General features: G+C 38.3%; 4 protein-coding genes across 6 annotated transcripts; 2 read left to right on the forward strand and 2 right to left on the reverse strand.

Annotated features, from left to right (window-relative positions):
* Nucleotides 1-127: 127 nt before the first annotated feature.
* LOC128509503 (nucleus accumbens-associated protein 2) lies at nucleotides 128-4,249 on the forward strand. Of its 3 annotated transcripts, none has more exons than XM_053481267.1 (6): nucleotides 128-305; nucleotides 656-1,500; nucleotides 1,593-1,769; nucleotides 1,890-1,995; nucleotides 2,210-2,307; nucleotides 2,852-4,249. In XM_053481267.1, exons 2-6 carry the CDS (start codon nucleotides 696-698, stop codon nucleotides 3,382-3,384), a joined length of 1,719 nt encoding a protein of 572 aa, XP_053337242.1. In that variant the 5' UTR covers nucleotides 128-305; nucleotides 656-695; the 3' UTR covers nucleotides 3,385-4,249. The 3 variants fall into 3 exon arrangements, with proteins under 3 accessions (XP_053337242.1, XP_053337244.1, XP_053337243.1); XM_053481269.1 differs by having other exon boundaries at nucleotides 656-1,494; XM_053481268.1 differs by lacking the exon at nucleotides 128-305 and adding an exon at nucleotides 398-561.
* A 109-nt stretch (nucleotides 4,250-4,358) lies between these two features.
* On the reverse strand, nucleotides 4,359-11,848 carry LOC128509026 (xenotropic and polytropic retrovirus receptor 1-like). The gene is made up of 15 exons (XM_053480534.1): nucleotides 11,765-11,848; nucleotides 11,596-11,647; nucleotides 11,070-11,153; nucleotides 10,768-10,973; nucleotides 10,540-10,692; nucleotides 10,348-10,428; nucleotides 10,057-10,138; nucleotides 9,778-9,965; nucleotides 9,518-9,697; nucleotides 7,545-7,713; nucleotides 7,083-7,274; nucleotides 5,410-5,576; nucleotides 4,987-5,123; nucleotides 4,529-4,747; nucleotides 4,359-4,416 (listed from the first exon to the last, which is right to left on the reverse strand). The coding sequence occupies exons 1-15, from the start codon at nucleotides 11,846-11,848 to the stop codon at nucleotides 4,359-4,361; spliced, it is 2,052 nt and encodes a 683-aa protein (XP_053336509.1).
* Nucleotides 11,849-16,273: 4,425 nt separating this feature from the next.
* On the reverse strand, nucleotides 16,274-18,822 carry fam78aa (family with sequence similarity 78 member Aa). Its single transcript, XM_053481289.1, has 2 exons — nucleotides 17,867-18,822; nucleotides 16,274-17,198 (listed from the first exon to the last, which is right to left on the reverse strand). The coding sequence occupies exons 1-2, from the start codon at nucleotides 18,145-18,147 to the stop codon at nucleotides 16,655-16,657; spliced, it is 825 nt and encodes a 274-aa protein (XP_053337264.1). The 5' UTR covers nucleotides 18,148-18,822; the 3' UTR covers nucleotides 16,274-16,654.
* A 1,127-nt stretch (nucleotides 18,823-19,949) lies between these two features.
* On the forward strand, nucleotides 19,950-23,193 carry plpp7a (phospholipid phosphatase 7a (inactive)). Its single transcript, XM_053481255.1, has 2 exons — nucleotides 19,950-20,705; nucleotides 21,906-23,193. The coding sequence occupies exons 1-2, from the start codon at nucleotides 20,234-20,236 to the stop codon at nucleotides 22,292-22,294; spliced, it is 861 nt and encodes a 286-aa protein (XP_053337230.1). The 5' UTR covers nucleotides 19,950-20,233; the 3' UTR covers nucleotides 22,295-23,193.
* The last annotated feature ends 253 nt before the right edge of the window (nucleotides 23,194-23,446 follow it).

A 23,446-nucleotide genomic window follows, 5' to 3' on the forward strand; every position in this document is an offset into this window, starting at 1 on the left:
CTCTCCATGTGTCCTTAAATGACTTTCTCTCAGTCTCCCTCCCTCCCCCTCTCTCCCCCGTCTCTGTGTCTGTGCCTATAGCCTCTCTCTCCCGCTCTGTGACATACAGTAGATGGTGCATCGATTGCACACAGACGCTCGCTTTCCCTCTTGCTAGGAAGTCCTGTGTAGAGAGGCGAGGATGGATTGAGACACATCTCTCTCTCTCTCTCTCTCTTTCTTTCCTGCTCTCCTTCATTCTGCTGAGCTAATGTGAGGAGCCAGTCTGCCTTCTCTATCCCTTCTCGGAGGATTCTGCTCTAGAGGTCAGGTAGTGGGATGGTGGGACAGGGAGGGAGGGTAGGGCTGGTGGGTCAGTTTGCAGCTTCTTCTGAATACTTCTCACAAGCTAATTCAGAGTTACTAAACATATAGTCTGTGCTAGTGCTAGAGGAGAGAGTGTGGCGTTTAGTAGGGGAGTTGCTGTGCAGTATTTTTCCTCCAGGTTTCTATTTCCATTTGGTTGTCCTCTGGGATACAAAAGAGCCAGGATCACAGCAAGTTCTTACTTTTAGGAATAAGGTCGAATCCTGTTTTTGTTTTTTGTTTTTTTTGTTCTGGAACTTTTCCCGTTTGTCCTGTGTATTGATATTCTGTGTGGAATGTCTTTTTGCAGATGCCCACTGGGAATTCTGTAGAGATCTGAAGCTGGCGCAATGGCTCAGCTCCTGCACATGGAGATCCCCAACTTTGGCAGTGCGGTGCTGGACAGCCTCAACGAGCAGCGGCTGCTGGGCCAGCACTGTGATGTGGCCATTATGGTGAACGGGCAGGCCTTTAAGGCCCACCGCGCTGTGCTGGCTGCCAGCAGCCTTTACTTCCGTGACCTCTTCAGTGACAGCAGCCAGACTCTGTTTGAACTGCCCTCTTCTGTGGCCCCGTCCTGTTTCCAGCAGATTCTGTCTTTCTGTTACACAGGCAGAATGACAGTGACAGCCAGTGACCAGCTCATGGTCATGTACACAGCCGGTTACCTGCAGATCCAGAACATTGTGGAGCGTGGGATGGACTTGATGTTCAAGGCCAATGCTCCATTCTGTGACTCGCAGACATCTGCCACAGACGATCCTCCCAGCCCAAACAACAACAACGCCTCACTGTTGCTAGGCGACCGGCCTACGGCTGTCTGTAAAATTAAAGAAGAGAAGCTGGAGACCCCTGTGTGTACTCAGAGCGGTGAGCTCAAGCAAACCGAGGATGATGCCAAGGGACTCAGGAGCAGATCTTTGAGGGGGAGTGCACTTTTCTATACCACTGGTGCAGGAAACGGGACCCTGAGTGTAGTACACCCATATGAGCACTCGTCACGAGATCACTCAAGCCCCGGAGCCTCCAGCCTGCCCACCACGGACAGCCCCACTTCCCATCAGAACGAGGAAGAGGACTTTGAAGATGACTCGTATGAGAACCTTACCAGTGGGAAGATCTATGGTGTCTCAGCCAGTCTCTATGGCAGTAAATGTCAGAATGGATGAATTTTTAAATACATATGGCTAAACATTTAGGATTGAAGTCCCTCTGATACTATGTATTTGTCTCTCCTCTCCTCCTAGTGCATGAGAAGATGGAGGCATCTTCCCTGCCTCCATCCCTGGAGAGCCGTTTCTGCACGCTGCTCGGAGGGGACAGGGAAGCGCTTCCTGCCGGACTTATCAGTCAGATTGGCTACCGCTGCCACCCTGCACTCTACACAGAGGGTGATCCAGGAGAGAGGCTGGAGCTGATAGCAGGTAAGGCCTCGGCTCTGCAATTCTATCCCATTTCAGAAAAAGCTTATCAGCTGACTGAGTAGGATAGCTTGCTTAGAGAGTTGAAACCTCATTGTTTCTTTGTTGTTGGGGTTGTGAAAGGATCTGGTGTGTTCATGACACGTGGGCAGCTGATGAATTGCCACTTGTGTGCTGGGGTCAAGCACAAAGTCCTTCTTCGGCGCCTGCTTGCTGCTTTTTTTGACAGGTCTGTAAAGTGTTGCTATTATGTACCTTTGTGTTTTGCCATGTATACCTTTGGTTTATCAAATAAATGCTGTTAACATTAGGATGTATCACAACATCAGCAGTATCTGCAATATAGATTTCCAAAGAATCAGTGATGTATGTGATAAACATGGCTGTTAGTGAAATGTTCAGTGTGTGCCCCACTGTGGCTGACTGTGGTATGACAACTGCAGAAATACACTGGCAGACAGCTGTGGGACAGGCATCCGCTCCTCCAACTGTGATCCCAATCGCAAACCTCTGGACAGCCGCATACTCAATACAGTCAAACGTGAGTTATCTTTAGCTCCTCATGTGCAATTGCGTTTACTTTAAAAAGTCAGGATTGCTAAATAATAATTTTGGCCAAAGTGTCCAGTTTCGATATTAGTCAAACTTTTTCACATAGAGCAGGATAAGTCCACTGTAAACTGTACTGCATGCTTTACATTTTAAAATGTGCAGCTCACAAAGAATTTCTAAACTTGTAATACAGAATATCAGAGGAAGACTGACTCATGAGTTGAACTGCAGTTTTATCATGAAATGAGCAGTATGGATGTTTGGGAATCTCAATCTCAGGCTTTATTTACAATCTTCTGACCTGAACCTTAGCTCCACCCCCTAACCCAGACTTTAATAGGAAACTCATAGGCATATGTATTTTCTTTTGAACAAGGATGGAAGACACATTAAGGAAGAGGCTTGTGTATATTTTATTTGCAATTTCACTTCAGGCACTAAAGACTCTAAAAATAACAAACTGCTTCTCTAATTGAGCTGGACAATATTCATAAGAATTCTCCTACTTTTTTCCCTCTCTTTTCTCTTTAAAGTTTACTGTCAGAACTTTGCCCCAAACTTCAAGGAGAGTGAGATGAATGTGATCGCCGCAGACATGTGCACCAACGCGCGCCGGGTTCGTAAGCGCTGGCTGCCCAAGATCAAGTCTATGCTTCCCGAGGCAATTGAAGTGTACAGGGGCTCTGTTGTGTTAGGCCAGGTAGATGGAGTCACCCAGCCCAGTCCTTCCTTCCTATTTGAGTCTGACTTCAAACACTTGGCCCAGGCAAACCTTACACTGGAGCAGCATCTCTACGGTGACTGCAGAGAGACACTGAGAAATCACTTCCCTGGGGCTGTCATTGAGGAGAGAGCCAGCACAGAGACAAGCAAGGCTGAAGCGCTGCGATCACGCTCTGGGGACAATCCAGACGATGCAGCTCCCAGAGTTCTGGAGAGCTCAGAGAGAGAAGGGACAGTCCTCGCCCTCAACCCAGCCAGTAAGAGAGTTGATGGGGACAGTAGCAGCCCCAAAAGCCAACCGGAGGAACACAGTGAAGAGCAAGCACTGGTAGAAGACCAGTGAATTCTCCTTTTCCACACCATTCTAACCTTATCTATTCTTTAAAAAAAAGGAGTGCTATCACTAATTACATGGCTTCTTGCCAGTTAAATAACATGTCAAAATCTGCACGATGGACACTGACATGCAATGAATATATGAAAGAACTTCAATGACAAATACAGCATTTTGCAAAAAGCTGTAAGTGCTAAAGCCGTAATTTATCATAAGTAATACTCTCTCTCTCTCTCTTACACGCAAACACACACACACACACACACCCACACACAAACACACCCACACGCACGCACGCACACACACACACACACATAAACACACACACACACACACACACACACACACACACATTCATAAATACATGCGAACATCCGACTGAGTGGATTGTTATGCATGTGATGCTCAGCATTTTACCAACTACTCTTCCTTTGAATGACCCTTACGAAACAAATGGACAACTGGTTCATGTTGATGGACCACTGCATGGCAAGAAAAAAGCTGAACCTGTTCATTAACATGACATACATTGCTTCAGATATCAAAGCTGTACTGCTGGGTTTGGACTATAACAGGAGGAGAGTATAGAGATACTTTATTAAAAAAAAACAGCTGACTGTGGGACTGCTGACTTGAACACAGAGTAGGAAGCAGAACAGAGAACATCAGTTCTCTGGAGAGAGAAATGCTGGACTCTCACTTTCTCCTCCCATGCTCTTTTTTTCCTCTATATTCGCTTGGGCTCAAGCTGCTGTATTGTACATGCTTGCCTGATTTTTGCATATCAGCTGGTCTGGAAAATTGAATTACTGTTGGATTTTGAAGTGAAATAAAGGAAAGTATTATTTTGAGGGAAATATTAGTACTGCATCTTCATAATTTACACATGGGGACTGTAATCATGACAATTTACCTTGCTGACTAAGCAACTAATCAACATATATTGTGCAGCCATTTTAAGGCCTCCTTTTCATCCTTAGACATTATGTTGACTCCATCTCTGGGCTCCCTACTGGTAAGTTTGTCTCCTTAACTCTCGATCTGCAAAAAAACAAAAAAAAAACAGAAATAGCATGTTTCTAAAAATTTTTGCAATTATTTATTATCTATGTCAAAACCATATGACCAAATTAATATTAGTGCAGATAATCACCTTAGACAATTAAATAGTAAACAAGTGGGTGTACGGAGTGATGTACTGGTTTGCTGTTGGCTAATAATTTGCTCATTTGGATCCATCAGCTTCTCAATGAGGATCTGCTGAGGCAGGTTTATTGGACAAGCGGGCAAATCAAAATCAGGAATGGCGCGACACTGCCTGCAGTTTTTCAGGTGCTCATTTTCCAACCGAAAGAAATTCCAGATTGAACGCCTGGAAAATACATGACAAAACAAAAAGAAATGTAATTTGATTCAATTCAACTTAAATATATTGAATTAAACGAAATTAAATTAGTTGGTTTCCTCAGAAACAATATTTAAAAGTATATGGATTTTTGAAAACATTAATTCAAATTCAAAACAGAGTCAAGTTACTGCAATGGTGAGATTCACATGAGCAACTTTAAGAATCAATACATATTTAGTGCCTTACTGTAAAGTAAATCTAACCTGAGGACCTCCAGTGGAGCCAGTATGGCACTAGCAGTAACAGCAGCAGCTGAATCTTTCATCTGAGCCAAGAGGATATTAATAGCCCAAGAGATCCGCAGTAGCACATCTGCTAACATGGCTGCATAGTAATATACCTAAAAAAGCCGCATAAATTAACTGAATTTAAATAAAATGAATACCAGAACTCTAAGATGCATGTCTAAGTGTTCAACTGTGATAGATTTAATATGATTAAAGTATATTTATCAATGTGTAATGTCCATTCAAGTTCTAATTTTAGTCCAGCTAGACTTCTATATATAACAGCATGTCTAGAAGTATTGGGTGTATCACATTACACCGCACCTACACAGCACATCTCAATCTTATCTGTGAAAAAAAAATTTTGTTTTTAAAGACAGATGCATTTGTATATTAAACCTCTTGGGAGTAAAGTAGCTCCTTTTTCAGAAGTCCATTTCCTTGCAGCAGTCCCCAGTCCATCCTTAGGTCCCAGCTCACAGTCACTATTACACTTATGCAGGTAGACATGGCCCACAGGTACAGATACACATGCATACTCTCCTCCATGGCTGGATCCGACTTTTCTAAAGCACACAGATGGCTGGCATTCTATTCAATCTATAACTTTATTTAAAGTTTTCCTAATCCTAGGAACAAGTCCCAGGAACAAGATTGAATGAATGAATGAATGAATGAATGAGGTAAATGTTTATAGAGTTATATAAAACCTTTATAAGCTCTTACTGACACATAACATAAAGACACTGTTGAAGTCTAACATAAGTTAACATAACACCTAAATCACATAACATACAGTAGATATGTTCTGCAACAAGTCTGACTTCAGAATGCTGTATGTCTGTTTAATAACACACTAGTGATATAAAAATCTTATAAACAAAAATACCCACTTTCCTTAAATTCTACTCCTCAGTTAAATTTTTTTAATTGAACTAACATTGTAGCCTGTAGAATATTGCCAAAAATGTTGTTTTTGGTCCATTGTCTGCATCCGTCAAGGGGTCACCACAGTGGCCCATCAGATCTGCACAGAGCTTGGCACAGATTTTACCCTTTTTGACACAACCGTCCCATTTTTTTCCAGACTTGGGACCGGCACTGTATCCAGTGGCCGGGTTTAGGGGATTGGCTGGGAATCGCCTTCCACCTGGCAGGTGGGAAACCTACCGTTGAGCCACCAATGCCCTATGCCAGAAATATACTCATATAATTACAAACTCAGTTGTCATGGTGTTCTAAACCATCCTGGAAAGTGTCATAATGTACACTTTTGAAATTGACATGGGCAGGGTTAACAGTTAAGTTCGTGAAGACAGTTACTCACATTTTCCCTATATTACTTATCATGTACAGGGTCATGGGAGGCCTGGAGCCTATCCTAGGGTACACCCTAGACGGGATGTCACTCCATTGCAGACCACACATTTACATACTACAGTCAATTTGGGATGCCGACAGTTTGGTATTGGTCTGTGAGATTAAATCTAGAGTACTGGAGGAAACCCCAAAGCACGGGGAGAACATGCAAACACCATACATAGACCTAAAGACAGGACTCAAACCTTCAACCCTGGAGGTGCGAGGCCACAGTTCAAATCACTATGCCACATTAGTTAAGACAGGTAAGCCTATTTGAATAATGCATTATTCCTAAGAAGGCTTTCTACTAGAATTTGGAGCATGGTTGTAGCGATTTGTCAACAAAGGGCAAGCACTGATTTATGGCAAGTAGGACTCGGGTGCAATTGGTTTTCAAATTTATCCCCAAGGTGGTCATTCAGGCCGAAGTCAGGGCTTTGTCCATTATGCTTAACCCTAGTAGTTTAATGATAAGATTAATATACAGAGAAAAACAGCTACCCATAGATACATTATTTCTATTTTTTAACATTAATTATAAATTTGCAATAACAGTTTATATAGATTTTGCTACCTATATAAATTATGGCAGAACAATAAGACAAAGAAAGATACCAACTGACATATTAATTTATATATATATATATATATATATATATATATATATATATATATATATATATATATATATATATATATTACTTCTCTACCTCTTGCTGTGTTATAGAGACCTGCAAAAGTGACCATGAGAAAAACAGTGGAGTATTTGCCAGCATTAAGGAGATGCACTGTGTTTCCACTGTCCCAAAAGTGCCTAAGACACTGAGCAAACCTCAGCCATGGAGGAAAGCACTGAATCAGACATATGACTACTTTGCTGTGCCTTTCTGAGTCCACACTCTCTGAAAAAAATAAATAAATACAGAAACATAAACATAGATAACACATTGAGTGAGATTGCACAGCTTCTGTTCTCAGCTCTAAATTTACACGCAGTGAAAAAATGTTAACATTACTCCATTTATTAACAGGTTCTTTTTTAAATGTAAGAATAACATGTCTGCAAGGTGACAGGTAGTTATAATCTCCAGCAAAAACGTTAATCTGTGTTTAAATCAGTTGTCTAGAAAACAATGCACAATGTTGGATTGCAGTGATTTATTTTTTTTTACCTCTAACCAGAGACCTGCCATCTTGCAGATCTGCCCAGTTTATCTGAAAGGTGTAAAAGCACAGCAGGTCCCACAGGCTCAAGATAAGAGGACTCAGACTGTTGAGCTGGTCAGCCAGCCAGCAATCTGCAAACCCAACAGGCCAAAGAGGTGCTGTCAGGACCTTCCACTGTGGATACACAAGAGGGACAGTGCTGCTACAGCAAGATACGATACATCATGGCATCTCACTCCTCACACATCCAAAAGGGAACTCTGCTGTTTTCTGCATTATGAGTGAAAGGGTGTAATAAAGAAATCACATGTTTGCCTATGTAAAATAAAAGTCCATAACATACAGGAATGCAGTATGCATTTGCTGCTGTTACCATTGTAATATGAGTATAATACTGAAAAACTGTAATCTGTCTGTAGAACCCTACAAACAAACAAAAAATTCCCTAGCTGCTTAATACTGTATGTTAGGACAAATTTTTTTTTTTTTTGTGCAATGCTTTTCTGAATTAATTAAGACAATGTGACATTATATGGGATTGTTTTTCTCACTAGATAAACAATAATATTCATATAATAATTTATTCAGCTAAGAAAGTCTGGAAATCTTGAAAAGTTTAGCTAAGAAAAGTGGTGCATGTTAAAATATATAGCCATTAGTTAAATCACACCTGTGGACACCTGAGCTTGATACCTACTGTATATCTTCTCCAAACTGCTGATACAAATGTGAAAGCAGACAATTGAATAGAACATTTTTGCGTAAGCTGTGGCAATCTGATTTCCCTGCCCTGGAACAAAATGTCCCCAAAACATTTACAGCACAATAATCCCCCTGTGCACTAAGTGAGATTCATTTGGATATGGTTTGCCAAGGCTGGTATGGATGAACTACAGTAGCCTACACAGAATACTAAACTTGACAACATTGAACGCCTTGGGATCAACTGGAATGGTAATGTGCACCAGGCTTCCTTGCCTGACATCAGTGCCAGATCTCATTAACGCTCATGTAGTTGAATGGACAAATTCCCAGAACCACACTTCAAAATCTAGTGGAAAGTGCACCCAGAAGATTGGAAGCTGTTACAGAACCAAAAAAATGACCAACTCTGTGAATAGTAACTAGGCATTAAAATTGGTAATAAAGTCCATATTTCTAATGCAAATTTATTAAAAACAAATCTTTAAATTTCACTGTAGGCACCAGCCACTTCTTCTTGCATCATACACCGAATCTGTGGTCATCAGCTTTGCATGACAATTTTTTTATTGTCTCCAGATGTAGTGTTGCATTCCTCTCTTTCACTGTACGCCACTATCTCTGCACAAGAACAACAAAATTCCACATTTCATAGCGTGCTGCAATCATAGCTCGCTCATGAACAGTCAAGCAGTCGCCCATCTTTGTTTTTGCGAAGCATGTGCTTCTCACATGGCCTGTACTACTGACATTGGAAATATGCAATCCTATTTATTAGTTCTATAGCCATTAAACATTGCCTATTTAATTTTCACCCACTCTGTAGGTGTGATGATCAGGTGTCCAAATACTTTTGGTATTTTTCTGTGTATGAACTAAAATTGGATTTTAAAGTGGAACAGTGTGTCCCTTTTTTGTCTTTTTCTTATTTTTGTCATTCCATTTAAGCAGAGCAAAATATTATGCCTGAAGGAAAAGGTAGAACAGAAAAACAAAACAGGTGCTCTGTGTACAAGACTATGCAGTGTAAAAACTGCAAGATACACGCAGTACAGCGACAGTAAAACAATATGATTTCAGTAGAATTATAAGAACAGCATAATACAATACCTGTGCAGGATGGTCTGGGGAACTACAAGTTACTGATTAACTACAGAAGATAACAGCACTATCAAAATGAACCAGATATTAAACTGTCATAAGCAACAGCATATGCTTACAGATTAAATATGTAATTCATTCGCATCAGCATGAAATCTGGGATATCAAATCTCACCATGACAGTTAGGAACCAGCGCCGAGACCAAGAGTGACAAGTAGATGTAGGGTTTAATAGCATGAGCAGGAGAAAACTGTGGAATAAAAGGGGGTGGAGCTGTTGGGGGATTGACATGAGTGAAGGATGTAGCCAGGCCAACACACTAATACAGCAACATACAGCCAAGTATCCTGCCACCTGTAGTGAATACATAGAAGAAATAAGAAATGGAATATGAACTACCTACTAGTATTTATGTTTGTTGTCATCAGACTTACCTCTAAAATGTAATGATGTGAAAAGTGATGTCTAGGATCCAGCTCAAAAATGAGAATGTGATTGATTCCAGATCGTCTCCAGCAGTAAATGGTTAAGCTCATCAGTGACAGGAACTCAATGAGCAAAAAACTCCCTCTGTAGAGTTGTAGCAGTGGTTTCAAATGCTCTGGATGTGATTCGCTGGATGCTTGTACATAGCAGTGAGCATTAGCCAAAATAAAAAAATATAAAAGTTTGAGTAAAAGCATAAGAAAGCATAAACTAAAGAACTAACATACCTTTAAAAACAATAAATGCTATCAGCGCAATAATGATCCCACAGGTGACGCCAATCCGAAATGTTATCCACTGTCCAGCTGTCTTTGCATGAAAACAGTAGTGTAAGAAAGTTCCTTTCGATATTCGGTACAGTTAGAGAAACTGACTAATAAAATTATTTTTTTTAGTATTAGTGACTGATAAAAACAACTCCAGTTTACTAATAGATTTGTAGCTTAGCTAATTTGAATTTATTTGTAGCAATGAGCAAAATGTTTATCATCTTAAAATGGTGATTCCTTGGTTCTTACTTGTTCTGTTACCTTCGGTGGGAGTTCAAGCCTTCTTAGAGCTTTTTCTTCATCACCACCCTCAAGATGAAGCATAAGATTCTGAGAAATTAAATGTAAAGAAATCATGCAAATAAATATACAGTATATATATACGCATTGGATTTCTTAAATGAACAAAAGAACAATTTATATCAATCAGTTCATCCTCACCTCCAGTCTTAACATCATTTCTTCACAGCTGCTCCTCTCAGTGTGTAGTACAGATGTGTATAGTCTTTCAGTTCGCCACTGTAGTCCACGTTCAGATGAAATCTTTGCATCATGCTTTTTTGTGATCTTATAAAAACCTTGGTAGTTCAGTTCCTGTGGACAGAGAAGCTGCTTCAGTGACTAATCCAAACTATGTCAAAATCTTTACAAATATGTCTCCACATCCACCTGGTAACTCTGGAGAAGGGCCAGACTCAGGTATAAATCCCCAACAGCCATTTTAAGTTTATATATTTCAGTCTTCTTCCCCTGCAGTTGTGTGTAGGACTCAGGGGAGACTGGGACATGTCCACTTTCATCCACACCTGCTCCCGAACCATCAAGAGAAACAATCCCAAACGTGGACAGCTTCCATTTCGCCTTAGATAGCTTTTCTGAGGAAAGGTTTCTACTCTGTGATATCATTAACACAAAAAAATCTTAATAAAAAAGAAAGAAAGAAAAAAAGTTGTAACTTCTAAGTAAGCTACCTAAATAGAAGAGGTCCACTTTCTTCAGCTCTGAGTCACATTTTGTGAGGAACTCCTCACACACTGGAAAATGATGTCTATGTTCTGCAAATAAATTTATCATTGAGGTTATTATAAGAAAAGGAACAATACTGTAAAAATGATTACACATAAAAATGAACCTACCTTCTATTCCATTTCCTTCCCTGATAAGCACTTAATTATGAAAGTTCATTAATCATTCATTTCCCCCATATTGTCTTTGCTATTGTGAGAATACAGTAGGTTTTGTGCAGTAATAAATGCTATGAGGTTTTCTGTTACATTAAGAATAATTTATGAGATTATAGCATTGTCTTACTAAAGGAGCATAAACTGTGCTTTGAAAGCTTTGTTATCTCTTCAGAGGATATGACATAGAAACTCTAGCCAGCGCCCAATAAGTCTCATTATCAGATTAAGTCTTTAAACAATTTATTAAATAGTGAAAGAAATACAATTTCACAGTTCTGTGGAGACATGCACCTTTTTTTTTTTTTTTACTCACTATCAAATAGGATGTGTTGTCTGTGTTCCCTGGTAAGAATGGAATTCAGGTCCTGAAAAAAAGACAGTATGTTTAGTTACTATAACTCATGTTGAGCAACCAAAAGAACATAAAGCCTGATTGACCCTTTAAAATAAATAGAATTATATTAGACTGTTTTAAAGCTTACCTCATAACAAATATACTGCTTCTTCCATTCTGGGATCATGTGTGCAGTCAAATATTCTGAAAAGCTTATATGAGTTACCGGCATTGTAGATATCAGAAAGTATTATTGTATTTTTAGTCTTGATCAGTTAACAGTGCAACAGTGAGGGAGCAACAGTGAGAGAGAAAGGAGAAGGAGGTGGGCCCAAAGGCTGTTACAGTTCAAGAGCACAAAGAATCACTACTCTCATCTATAATTCACCAGGCCATCTAAGCATTTAAACACCTATTGTCACTAGAATATTTTATAATTGTCTTGAGTCAGTTTTTTTTTTGTTAAAGGTGTATACTTCTAATAATGCCTTCTTTGTAAATCTTTACTACAACCTGTCTAGAACCTCACTGTGCACATCTTTCAGTACTACCAAACATATCTTGGCAAAGAAAAATATCTTAAGGTGAAATTATTATTTTTTTCATTAAGACATTCCAATAGAGTAAATATGACTAAAATATATTTTCTATTTTATTTTCTTAAAATATTTGTATTATTTATTAACAAAACATAAAGATAAATTAAGGCAAGTTTAAGTCTTAAGCCTGATCTAGGCATGTTTTATTGGCTTAATTTTTTTTTTTTTACAATTTCTTTTTATTTACAGCAAAGTGTCTAGCAATAAAACAGGATAATTTCAAGCTTAGTATCAATAAAAGTCTAGAAATAGAATTAATTTTTAAATGTTGCTTTATTATAATATCATATGTAAAAACCAACCTAGATGGGCTTTGCTGTTTTAGGAAAATAATTAACAATGTATTTCCATATGTAGTTTCTTGATTTGTACTGGAAGAAAAAAATGGGGATCTAATCAAATCTTATTTCACACACAATCAGAAAAAGGGTATTGGCAAAAATATTTGTACTTTTCTGAAGTTGTAAAAAAAATTGGATTACAAGCAGGTAACAAGTGACAAGTTGCAGGTGCTGGTAATATAAAAGATCTATTTGAAAATAGTTCAAATAGAGAAAATGTGATTTGACCTATATTTTTGTGCCTTTGTGTGTACCATTCTCAGCATGGACAAAAGACAGAAAAGTAAAGAACTGAGAAGAAATGAGAAGCAAAATCAATGAATGGGGCTCTATAATAGGACACCCAGGAGGATCCCACATCTGACACAGAGACAGACTAGAGTCAAAACACACTTAAACAAGCCAGGAGTTTCTAGGAGAATGTACTCTAGACAGACAGGACCGAATTAAGACAATACCTAATAGAGCTTATTGTAAATCACATCATAATCATGATTACAGGAAAAATATGCTTTCAAAGATGTTAAATGTTGATGTTGAATGTTTTGTGTTTGTTGGCACTGGGTGGCATAAAGCTGTATATGGTATCATAAAATCCAAAGATTATAGAGTATATCATAAGACCCAGTGTCTGAAAACTTGGTTTTCTTTTAAGGATGTGGGTCCCTCAATATGACACTGATGCAAAACATGCTGGAATGTTTTGAAGTGGCCAGCACTAAGTCCTGATTTAAATCCCACTGAACACTTGTGAAGATCTGAAAGGAGATGTTGGAAGAAGGCACCCATCAAATCTGGAAGACCCGGAGTATTTTGCGGGAAAAAAAAGAGTAATAAAAAAGAAATCCTGGAGAAGATTTTTTTCAAGGGCCAAATATTACATTAATATAACAATAAATTTGTCTGTAGCTTTTTTGGGGGACTTTTTTTGGGATGTAACAATTGTCCACAGGTTTTTGTAGTTTTCCGATACAAATTAAGGATATACATATACCTAAATCATTTTATTATGTTGTACGTTTTGTGCAATTGTAAAAAAACTGCAATAGTGTCAAAATTTATGGCCACAACTATGTGTATAAACATACATTTACAGTAGGTCATAATGTGGTATGCTCATAAAACAAGTTAGTTCCTGTGATGACTTGTAGCACATTATAGCATAGACAGTCATTACTGGAAAAGCCTCTGTCTTAAATTGAATAAGACTTTTGTATGACAGAAAATAGAAAGGAACTGCCTTAATTCCAACAGCTAAAAAACACTGACACCACAGAAAAAGGGTCCTAGTAAAAATAGAAAGAAATCACCTTATTGGTGATTATATATCATTATTAATACATTTAAGTAAAAGCCCTTTGAATAAGTAGTTACTATAATTATATTTATAACAATAGTCATAATTTTGGTTATAATTACCGTAATAACATATATAATTAATATAATTAACAGCTCTGAGGTGCAATGAGAAATATTAAATATACCATATGGTCAAAAGTATGAAGAGACCTGACCTTCACATCCATATGTGGGCTTTTCCAAAACCATTGCCACAAATGTGGAAGCGTGCAATTGTCCTGATTGTCTTTGTATTCTGTAGCATTAAGAATGCCCTTCACCGAAAATAAGGGGTCCCAATCTTGTTCAAGTATGACAGTGCCACACATTTAATGTTGATCCATATAGACACAGTTGCTGTAAAGAAACTGACCCTGACCCCAACTTCAATTAAGTAATTTGGGAGGAATTTTAATACTGATTGTGCACCAGGCCTTCTTACTTGATATCTGTGCCTGCTCTCACTAATGTTCTTGGAGCTGAATGGACAAATTCCCAAAGCAATAATACAAAATCTAGTGAAAAGTAGTGATGGGAAGTTTGAATCATTTTACTGACTTGGATCTTTGGGTCTCGTTCAGCAAAATGAGCGAATCATTTTTCGAATCATTTTGTTAATATGGTTTATTTTAGCAAAATGTCATTAAAATGTGACATGTTACTTCCCTATCATCCACTACTTTACTACGCACTGCATAATACGCAAATGTTGATCACACAACAAACAAGACAAAAATATAATGTTATGAAAAAAAGAAAAGATTAATTCATTATTTATAGGAAAATGCTTATTATACATCTTTTGATAATTTTATTAAAATTTCCTACATTACCATTAAACAAATACAGTTTTACATTATTTTTGAGGTACTGATCCGTGAATTGGTCATGTGACAAAAGAATGAGGAGCTCGAATGACTCAAGAGATGAACTAATAAAACTCACTTTCCGGCTCAGACTGCATTGGTTAGGCTTATAAGCGTGATGAACGAACGACTCGGGAAACCCAAAGACTTGACAAATTAACACGTAAGATGCATTCAAGAACGACCCATCACTAGTAAAAAGCTTTTTCAGGTATGTGAAGCTTATTATAATAGCAAAGTGTGACAAAATCTTGTATGGGGTGTTCAGCAAGTACTGTACATGGATGTGATTAGTCAGGCACCAACATGCTTTTGGTCATATACTGTAGTATATGTTACACTTTGCACAGCCTATTTTTAAATGTATATAGTAACTGTACAAAAAGTTTAAACTTTTTGCTATTTGGTATATTATAGAAGGATAAAAAAAACTTTTTTTTTTTTTTTTTTTTTTTTTTACAAAATTCTGAAAGGGAAACAACAAATGTTATTTAAAACTAAAATGTTTAAAATCTCAGTAAATTTAAATAGCAATTTCATCATTAGCATTACTGATGTTCAGAACCAGGAGTTTTAGGATTCAAGATTCAAAGAACTTTATTAATCCCAGAGAAAAATTGCTTATACTTGGTTACAGTTGCTTACAGTCATTTACAGGAGGAAAGAAAAAAAAGAATAAATAAAGTAGACAAAAACTAAATCCTTAGTTGCACAATATAATTCTATATACAGATATTGCACAGTTGAGGGAAAAAGAAAAGATTGCACCAGTTATATGGGAAATTCAGCGATTGCTGTGGTAATTGCAGAGTGGTATGCTCAAGAGCATCACTGGTTATCACTGGTTATCATTGGTTAACAAATTGTCATTGCAATGAAATATCAGCCATGACCAGCAAATTTTAATAAAATTACAGCATTTGTACTGTATTATCATGGTGGTCATTTTCAAATAAACTCTTAAACATAAGCCCTGCTCTAGTTACCATTTATTGATGGCAAAGATGAAAGAGTCCCTGTCTCTTGAGGCCATCTCTCACCCACAACAACTAGGAAAAATCACCTAGAATTATAGATCCAGCCATCCATATCTATATTGTTTGTTTACTCTGAAATTACTTCTGTGTTCTTAATCATTTTTTTTTGTCCCTGCTGCTATTATAAACACATCATTATCATCATTGCAAATAGTTCATGAGTAAAAAATCGGGGCAGCTATGGGCAGTTTGGAATCAGGGCATACAGTCCCCACTGAGATGAGGCTTACATAGAACATGATGCAGATAATCAAACGTTTTAAGAAATAGATTGTGAAAGGTAACTAAAATCTGGACTTTTTACAAGTTGCTGCGATTATCTTTTTAAAAAGAAATGTGTTGTTCTATAGATATTGCTGATGGAAAGCATTACTCACAGGTATAGAAAAACTATGCATAGAAGGTGATGCAGACAATCAAGAGTCTCAGTTTTTTTTCACACAGAATTTAATATTTGCCAGTAAATCAGATACACATTTTCACACAGTCATTGTTATAAATCTGAGATGTCATTTAGCACTAACCTAAGTGAGTTGACCACCTGTGCACAGATGCTTTTCACACCAACTGTTAAATACATCATTGTTCTACATGCATTAAAATCTAAGGGCAGCATGTACTCTAATGGATCTGCTTTAAAATTTTAGACCACACCTCACTGATAAAATTATCAATTATTTCACTACCCCTCTGTAATTATAAATGACAACAGACATGAATACTCATTCCTTTTCACAGAACTGCATGCATACAAAATTCTGTTTACTGAAAAAAACATTAATGTAGTGTGCTGTTAATTTCTGAGTGTCCAATAAAAGATCAATAAATATAAAATGTATTGCTTGAGGTTCAAGTGTTTATTTTCTTGCCACTGAGTATTTAGGGGGAATGACCACAACCGACTCCCCTCTTTTAGGTCTCCAAACTAGCACCTGGGCATCATTAGCACTGGGCTTGACCAAGGCATTAGGTGGGATGGGTTCATTTGTAGGCAAGATCTCCGGCTGTTCCTGTGCAAGGTGATCCATAAGCTGAGCTCTCTGTCCCAAAGGTTTCTTGGGATCCACCTCAATAGCGAACTGCATCCTCCATCGGATGGTCCTGAGCAGTACCATCTCAGCTGAGGACTCATTCATGGCCACCAGCCAAGTTGTGAAGTGCTGGTCCCTCTGGATGGAGCTCAGAAGTGGGGGGATACTGGTCAACCTGGTAGGGACACTCCATGTCACACTGGGGCAGAAATTGTCATTCATGCTCACAGTAAGAATGGTGCTCCTCTTGGTGGGCCCTACAATGGTGTACATCTCAGTTGTACAGCCATACCATGGGTAGTTCACTCCATCTGAATCACTGATGGCCTGGATGTGCCCATCTTTCAGCTCAGGGATCTCCCAGCTTGATCTACAGAGGAGAGGGTTACACAGATCAATAAAAAGTTCTAAATTGAAATGGATAAACTTTCTACAAAAATGTCTTTACATTCTAATATCCATAGTCGAGATAGCATCTTAAAATTCAAACATAAATTATTAAATATATTTGCCCATATGGGAACACAAAATAATAAAGACTTTTATTTTTTATTTTTCCATAAATTAATTATTGAAATACTTCGAGCAAGGTCATTTATTGTGGAACTCTATCTCATTGTTATGAACATGTAATAATGACTATATTTGGCAGATACAAAAGCCTGCTAAAAAAGACTTACGTTGTTCTGCTTGGGGTGTGTTCATTTTTTCTGCCATTAAGGAAACAATCCCAGGAAATTGAAGCATAAACATTACTAACATCCTGCCTAACCATTCTTGTGAGTGTGCATTGAAATTTCATGTTGCCTAAAACCCATATTTTTGTCTCCGTCAAATACAGAAACAGAATTATGTTAACAATCCGTCGATTATTTAGATTTTTTTTAGATCTTTTTTTTAAATACATTATTTTATCATCTTGATTTCTCCACATTAAATGAATTCCAAATACTTTGACTTTATAATTAATATGAGTATGGCTATGTTCATGTTTACACATAATAGTTATTGTTTAATGGGTGCCTTTCTCATACATACATTCCTTCTTTGCCATAGTAATTGAAGAAATCCATTTTGTTGCATGCCTGGATCCAGCCCACTGTCCAAATTTCTTTACGGGCCACTGGTGGCACCTGCACCCGGGCAGCAGCTCTAAAGTAGGGTGTATGGTATCTGAGTACAACATTGGACGACTCGTCAATGACAGTGGGATTTGAATCAATAGAGGTGTTCAGTTCGAGGACTCTGATGTTCTCATAAAAATTTGTGTCCGCACTTTGCATGCACCCCATGGTGAAAGCGTGCAAATCTATTAGCATCCATCAGGCTTAATGAAGAAGCATTTACATTGTAAGGAATATTAGTTGTATACTATATTTTATGTACTCTAAGTATTACCAATAATGTTATATGCGTATGTACCACTGAAAGTCGAAATGTTTTATCAACAGGTACACACAATCAACTGCTGACCAGTTTTACAACAGGCTCAAAAAGGCAGTAATATGGTATATTAATATTCATATATATAAAATGTCTGTACACAGAACAGTCCATTAAATGATTATTAAAATAACTTCACATTCTAAATAAATATGTTGTAAACTACAGCGGTAACATTTAACTAACGTCCGAATACTACTCAAAGCCGACATGGTGTCACCTCGTATGCACATCCAACAAATAATAAAGAATAAAAGTCGTGCAAGAGTCTAAGTTACACTTGCAACACGGAGTCCCCGCGTAATGCATGTAGAGCAGTTAGACTAATAGCCTGAGCACCGATCTGCTGTGCTGGACGAGGCGCTGGATTCCGCAGCTCTCCACTTTAATAATCTCCATAAAGAGATGGCGAGAAGGAATCAAATCTCCATGCACTCAGTTCAAGTCGAGCTCGACATCAGGGCTGTAAGTTAAAGTGACAGTTTCTGAAGTGGCAGTGAATAAATGTTCTGCTGTTTCCCCCGGGATGGCTGAGGGATTTCAACCGCAAGTCTTGCTACTGTTTTTTTTTCGCACTCGTGCTATTAAAGGCTCGGCAGGTTCCATTGGTGTAACGCAACACTTCAGCTGTCACTCTCTCTCTCTCTCTCTCTCTCTCAAGCGGATCAGACGTCCCATCTCTAGGCCCCCTGCATCGTGGGTAATGTAGTTTTAAAGACGGTAAAGTATGGCAACTTAATATTATATTTCTTGGGATGATAATGCTGATTATTATTATTATTATTATTATTATTATTATTATTATTATTATTAAATAATGGGAGGAATAATACAAACAATAATATTGTCTTAATAGCATTTTAACGCAGCTATACATAAAATCTGAAGAAAAAAAAGAAATGCTTGCAAGTAAGAGTATGCAAACCTGATCCCTTTAAAATGCATTTAAATTAAACTTTGAGATATCAGCAAAAAATTATGGGGCATCTGGTATTCTGTATGGAGTTATTTTGGAAGTATAACATAGAACACTGCAGAAAGAATTGTAGTAGTGATAGATTTTATTGCTCCTCTTGTTGTTGTTCTTTTGTTTGTACCATGTGTATTGTTTTTGTACTTAATGGTATTTCTGCCATTTGCTGATTTGTCTTTTCTTTCTTTATTTTTCAATATACATTGATAAATATTTTTTTTAAATATGATATTTGATATTGATACTCTGAATAATAATTGGACCCCCACTCCCTATTTTATTTATTTATTTATAAAATAAAATAAAAAAATCTATCCATATATTAATTTATTTTCTAACCCTTTAAAAGTGAGTCTTTCAACTTTTGTTCATTTCGTTACGTTTTAAGCGCTAATAAATGAATAAAAATATAAATAAATAAAATGCAAAAAATTTAAAAAATTAACAATAGCAACTCCTCTGTGGTAGCCTACTTTTTAGCATCTTGCCCCGCCCCCAAAATGACATCACATCCATTAAATGATGTGATTTGTTGAGCACGTTTTCACTACAAAGGCTTGAATAAATAAACACAAGTTTTGGCCAGCACTACCTAAACTAACTTTAAACAATCTGATTGTATTGAAATGACGTTAGACATAAATGTACTTGATAAATCAGTATTAAAAATATAGTAACAAAAAAAAAGTCTATATATTTCTTAGTAGTGGATTGTTCCAGACTGAAGAGCTATGTGGTGTGCATGTTCCTAGTTGCGGAACACACTTCGCTGGCTGAGAGCACAGTATGTGGGTGCATTTCATGAAGCCAGTCAGTTGGCGTGTCTATTTATAGGAATAGACTGGAATAGATCTCGCAAGAGTTACAACAGGGCAACACACGATCTGAGCATGGACATGGTGGACCGGTTACCTGGCCACTCTGCACACAATAACCAGACAGAAAGAACAAAGGTGTTGACGCAAAACCCCGGCCTATAGGAGATCACAATGCCTACGAGCCAAACTAGATCTAGGACGAGGGACCGGAACAACGTGCTGAACAGAGCAGAGTTCATGTCTCTCCAGCAGCCGCTCAGAAGCAGCAGTAACACCGAGGCTCGCGCGCGGAGGCCGTCGTACAAACAGCCGCAGCATGCGCACGCGAGCAGCGGAGACAGCGCGCAGCAGGAGCCGGGAGACGCCAGCAAGGACAGGAAAGAGCTCCCGGAGGAGGACTGCATGCAGCTCAACCCGTCGTTTAAGGGCATCGCGATGAACTCTCTGCTGGCTATAGATATCTGCATGTCCAAGCGACTCGGCGTGTGCGCGCACGCGACATCGTCATGGGGCAGCGCGCGCGCCATGGTCAAACTGCTCGCCCTCACCGGCCACGGCATCCCGTGGATCATCGGCACGCTGGTGTGTCTCACCAGGAGCAACACATTAGCTGGCCAGGAGGTTTTAGTCAATTTGCTGCTCGGTGAGTTTAACAGTCCGGCGTTTTAGACCTCAGTGTGTAGAATGAACAGCTGCAGTGCTGGTGACCGGAGACAAATGCACGCTGTAAATATTTTTCTGTCAACAGTAATTCATTTCGACATCCTCGAACCATTATCTATATTTGTGGTAACCATATGCACTTAAGATGACCGTCTAATAACTGCTGCACACTGCTTTTGAATCGTTAAGGAGTGAATCGATTCTTTACGATCGACTCTTTCGGGTGAGCCGAGTCGATTCGCGAGCACAATTAACATGCAAAAAACTGCACACATTTGCGTCTTTTGATTGATTTCGTAAATTGGATGTAATCATTTTACATGCATTCCTAAGGTTATAAGCAAATATTCACTCACTCACTCATCATCTATACCCCTTTAACCTACATACAGGGTTGTGGGGGCTTTGAACCTATCCCAGGAGACTGACTTCCTGGACAGGGTGCCAATCCATCGCAGGGCAATTTGGGAACACCAATTAATCTGATCTGTATGTCTTTGTATTGTGGGAGGAAACCGGAGAAATCCCACCAAGTACAGGGAGAACATGCTAATACAGACTGGGCCTGGGACCGAACCCGGACTCTGGAGTTGCAGGGCAACAGTGCTAACCACTAAGCCACCGATAATCAAGCAATCTGTTACATTCTATATCCGCTAAACTCAGCTTTCACTAAAAGGGACTGAATCATAGACTATTAATGAACATCTATTTTACGCAGAACTAAAGCAGCTAAGTAATAAATAGGGTAATTTATTCACTCATCTACAGTAATCTTCTGCATCAGATGAAGTAGGCCTTTTGACTTTGTTGCCGATTAATTTGTGTAATATAATCAGATCAGTCACAAAATCAACAACATCAAGACATACATAATAGAGGAGGTTTTGAGGATGCTGTTAGCTTTGTAGGTCATTAGATATGGGAATATAGAAGGGACAGTGCAGGAGAGCGTCAAGTAACCCTCCTGTCTGTTTATTTTGCTGATTTTTCTCACATATTAAAAGCAATAGAAAACATCATTTTCTATTTAATATAATTTCTTGTAAAACTTGACACTTTCCCCAACTGGATTTACAACAGCAATAATTTCACATTCTGTGTTAAATTTAGCCTACCATTAGTGCTGTCTGTACATGTGATAATGAATGTTCACCAAACCTCTTTTTTTCACTTCTAGCTCTCTTACTGGATGTGATGACTGTAGCAGCAATGCAGAAGTTGGTGAAGCGCAAAGGGCCCTGGGAGATGACACCCAGTTTCCTTGACTACCTGGCTATGGACACCTACTCCTTCCCAGCAGCCCACGCAAGCCGGGCAGTTATGGTGTCTAAGTTCTTGTTAGCACACTTGGTTCTTGCAGTCCCTTTGCGCATTTTGCTTGTTCTGTGGGCCGTGCTGGTGGGTATGTCACGTGTACTGCTGGGTCGCCACCACCTTACAGATGTAGGATGTGGTTTTGCTTTCGGATTTCTCCATTACAGTCTAGTGGAAATGGTGTGGTTGTCTTCCAGCACATGTCAGGTTTTAATCTCTATTGGGACACTTAACTGGAGCCCCCTGTATTGATCAGTTTGTGATTACCTGCAACCTTTTAATCAGGCTAAAATCTGTTGGCTCAGTGCCCATACTGCAGAGTTATAGTGATAATAATGCATCTGTGCATATTTGGAGAGAATCTGGAGTAATTTTAAAACATTAATTAAACATTTTCTGCAAAGCTATTTAGGCCTGGTCTAGGGGAGGCAGTAAGGGAGCACACAGGCTCAACATATGATGTAAACGTAGCGAGGTCCATGCAATTAATCTTACCATTTTGCATGGTTATATCGCAAAAAAACATCTATGTGCAATGGACGTGATGATTTGCTTTGCATTTTTTGTGTTGTTGCTGTTCTGAGTGAGAGAATGTTTGCTCAGGGATTTTTGCAACAGCAATATACTTTGTCATTATTATAATTTTTTTTTATTTAGAATTGGATATCATTGGAACAAAACTTGCTGTCAGAAAAGAAAGTATATATAAAAGAAAGTATGTTGTGTGTGTATATACAAATGTATATACAGTACTGCAGTTGTTTAATATACCTGCAAGACTCATGAGTTATTATGAACATTTGACAGGTGGGAGTGGTTACAGGTTACTGTGTGAGTGTATTGTGTTTGTGATGAGAGAGAGAGAGAGAGAGAGAGAGAGCGAGAGAGAGAGATTACCTTTATATTATTTACTTATTAACCGTATGCAAGACCATTTGGTAAAAAAATCATAAATTCAGAAAAGTTTTTTATTGTGAAAACACAATGCATTGTTCCATTAAAAATAATTATACATTAAGTCTCTTTTTGAATAAAGTTTGAGATGCAACAATCTGCATGTTATCAGTTGTTGTCCTTTTCTATGGACCAAAATAGGGGCACCACCACCCAGAAATTAATAATGCAGAAATGTATTTATTTTATTTTATTAAATTAAAAAGACAGTGTCATTTTCAATGATGCCAAAGTGTAACTTTTTTTTATATTATTACTAGACCTAGTTCTGTTCTATTTTAAGTCAGACAATACAAAACCATGTCATGTGCATTTTAAAAGGGTGAAAAATTGTCTCTTGTGTTCACACAACAGTCACTTATTTTTGTAGCAGTGCTGAAGATTTCACAGCTGCCCTTGTCACTCTGTTTCCTCTCCATAACCGTTATCAGGTAACACTAGTGGGGCTGA

The sequence above is a fragment of the Clarias gariepinus genome, chromosome 21 (assembly GCF_024256425.1).
Source record: "Clarias gariepinus isolate MV-2021 ecotype Netherlands chromosome 21, CGAR_prim_01v2, whole genome shotgun sequence".
In the NCBI taxonomy this organism is placed as follows: Eukaryota; Metazoa; Chordata; class Actinopteri; order Siluriformes; family Clariidae; genus Clarias; species Clarias gariepinus.

Coding starts and splice junctions, on each gene's coding strand:
- LOC128509026 (XM_053480534.1), bottom strand. CDS start 11,848: ATGCCGGTAACTCATATAAGCTTTTCAGAATATTTGACTGCACACATG. Junction 9,698..9,777: donor CACATCATTACATTTTAGAG/GTAAGTCTGATG, acceptor TATTCACTACAG/GTGGCAGGATACTTGGCTGT. Junction 7,714..9,517: donor GCTGGTTCCTAACTGTCATG/GTGAGATTTGAT, acceptor GTGTATCCACAG/TGGAAGGTCCTGACAGCACC.
- plpp7a (XM_053481255.1), top strand. CDS start 20,234: ATGCCTACGAGCCAAACTAGATCTAGGACGAGGGACCGGAACAACGTG. Junction 20,706..21,905: donor TTTAGTCAATTTGCTGCTCG/GTGAGTTTAACA, acceptor TTTCACTTCTAG/CTCTCTTACTGGATGTGATG.
- LOC128509503 (XM_053481267.1), top strand. CDS start 696: ATGGCTCAGCTCCTGCACATGGAGATCCCCAACTTTGGCAGTGCGGTG. Junction 1,501..1,592: donor CAGTCTCTATGGCAGTAAAT/GTCAGAATGGAT, acceptor CTCTCCTCCTAG/TGCATGAGAAGATGGAGGCA. Junction 1,770..1,889: donor GAGGCTGGAGCTGATAGCAG/GTAAGGCCTCGG, acceptor GGGTTGTGAAAG/GATCTGGTGTGTTCATGACA.
- fam78aa (XM_053481289.1), bottom strand. CDS start 18,147: ATGCTAATAGATTTGCACGCTTTCACCATGGGGTGCATGCAAAGTGCG. Junction 17,199..17,866: donor TACTATGGCAAAGAAGGAAT/GTATGTATGAGA, acceptor TCTCCTCTGTAG/ATCAAGCTGGGAGATCCCTG.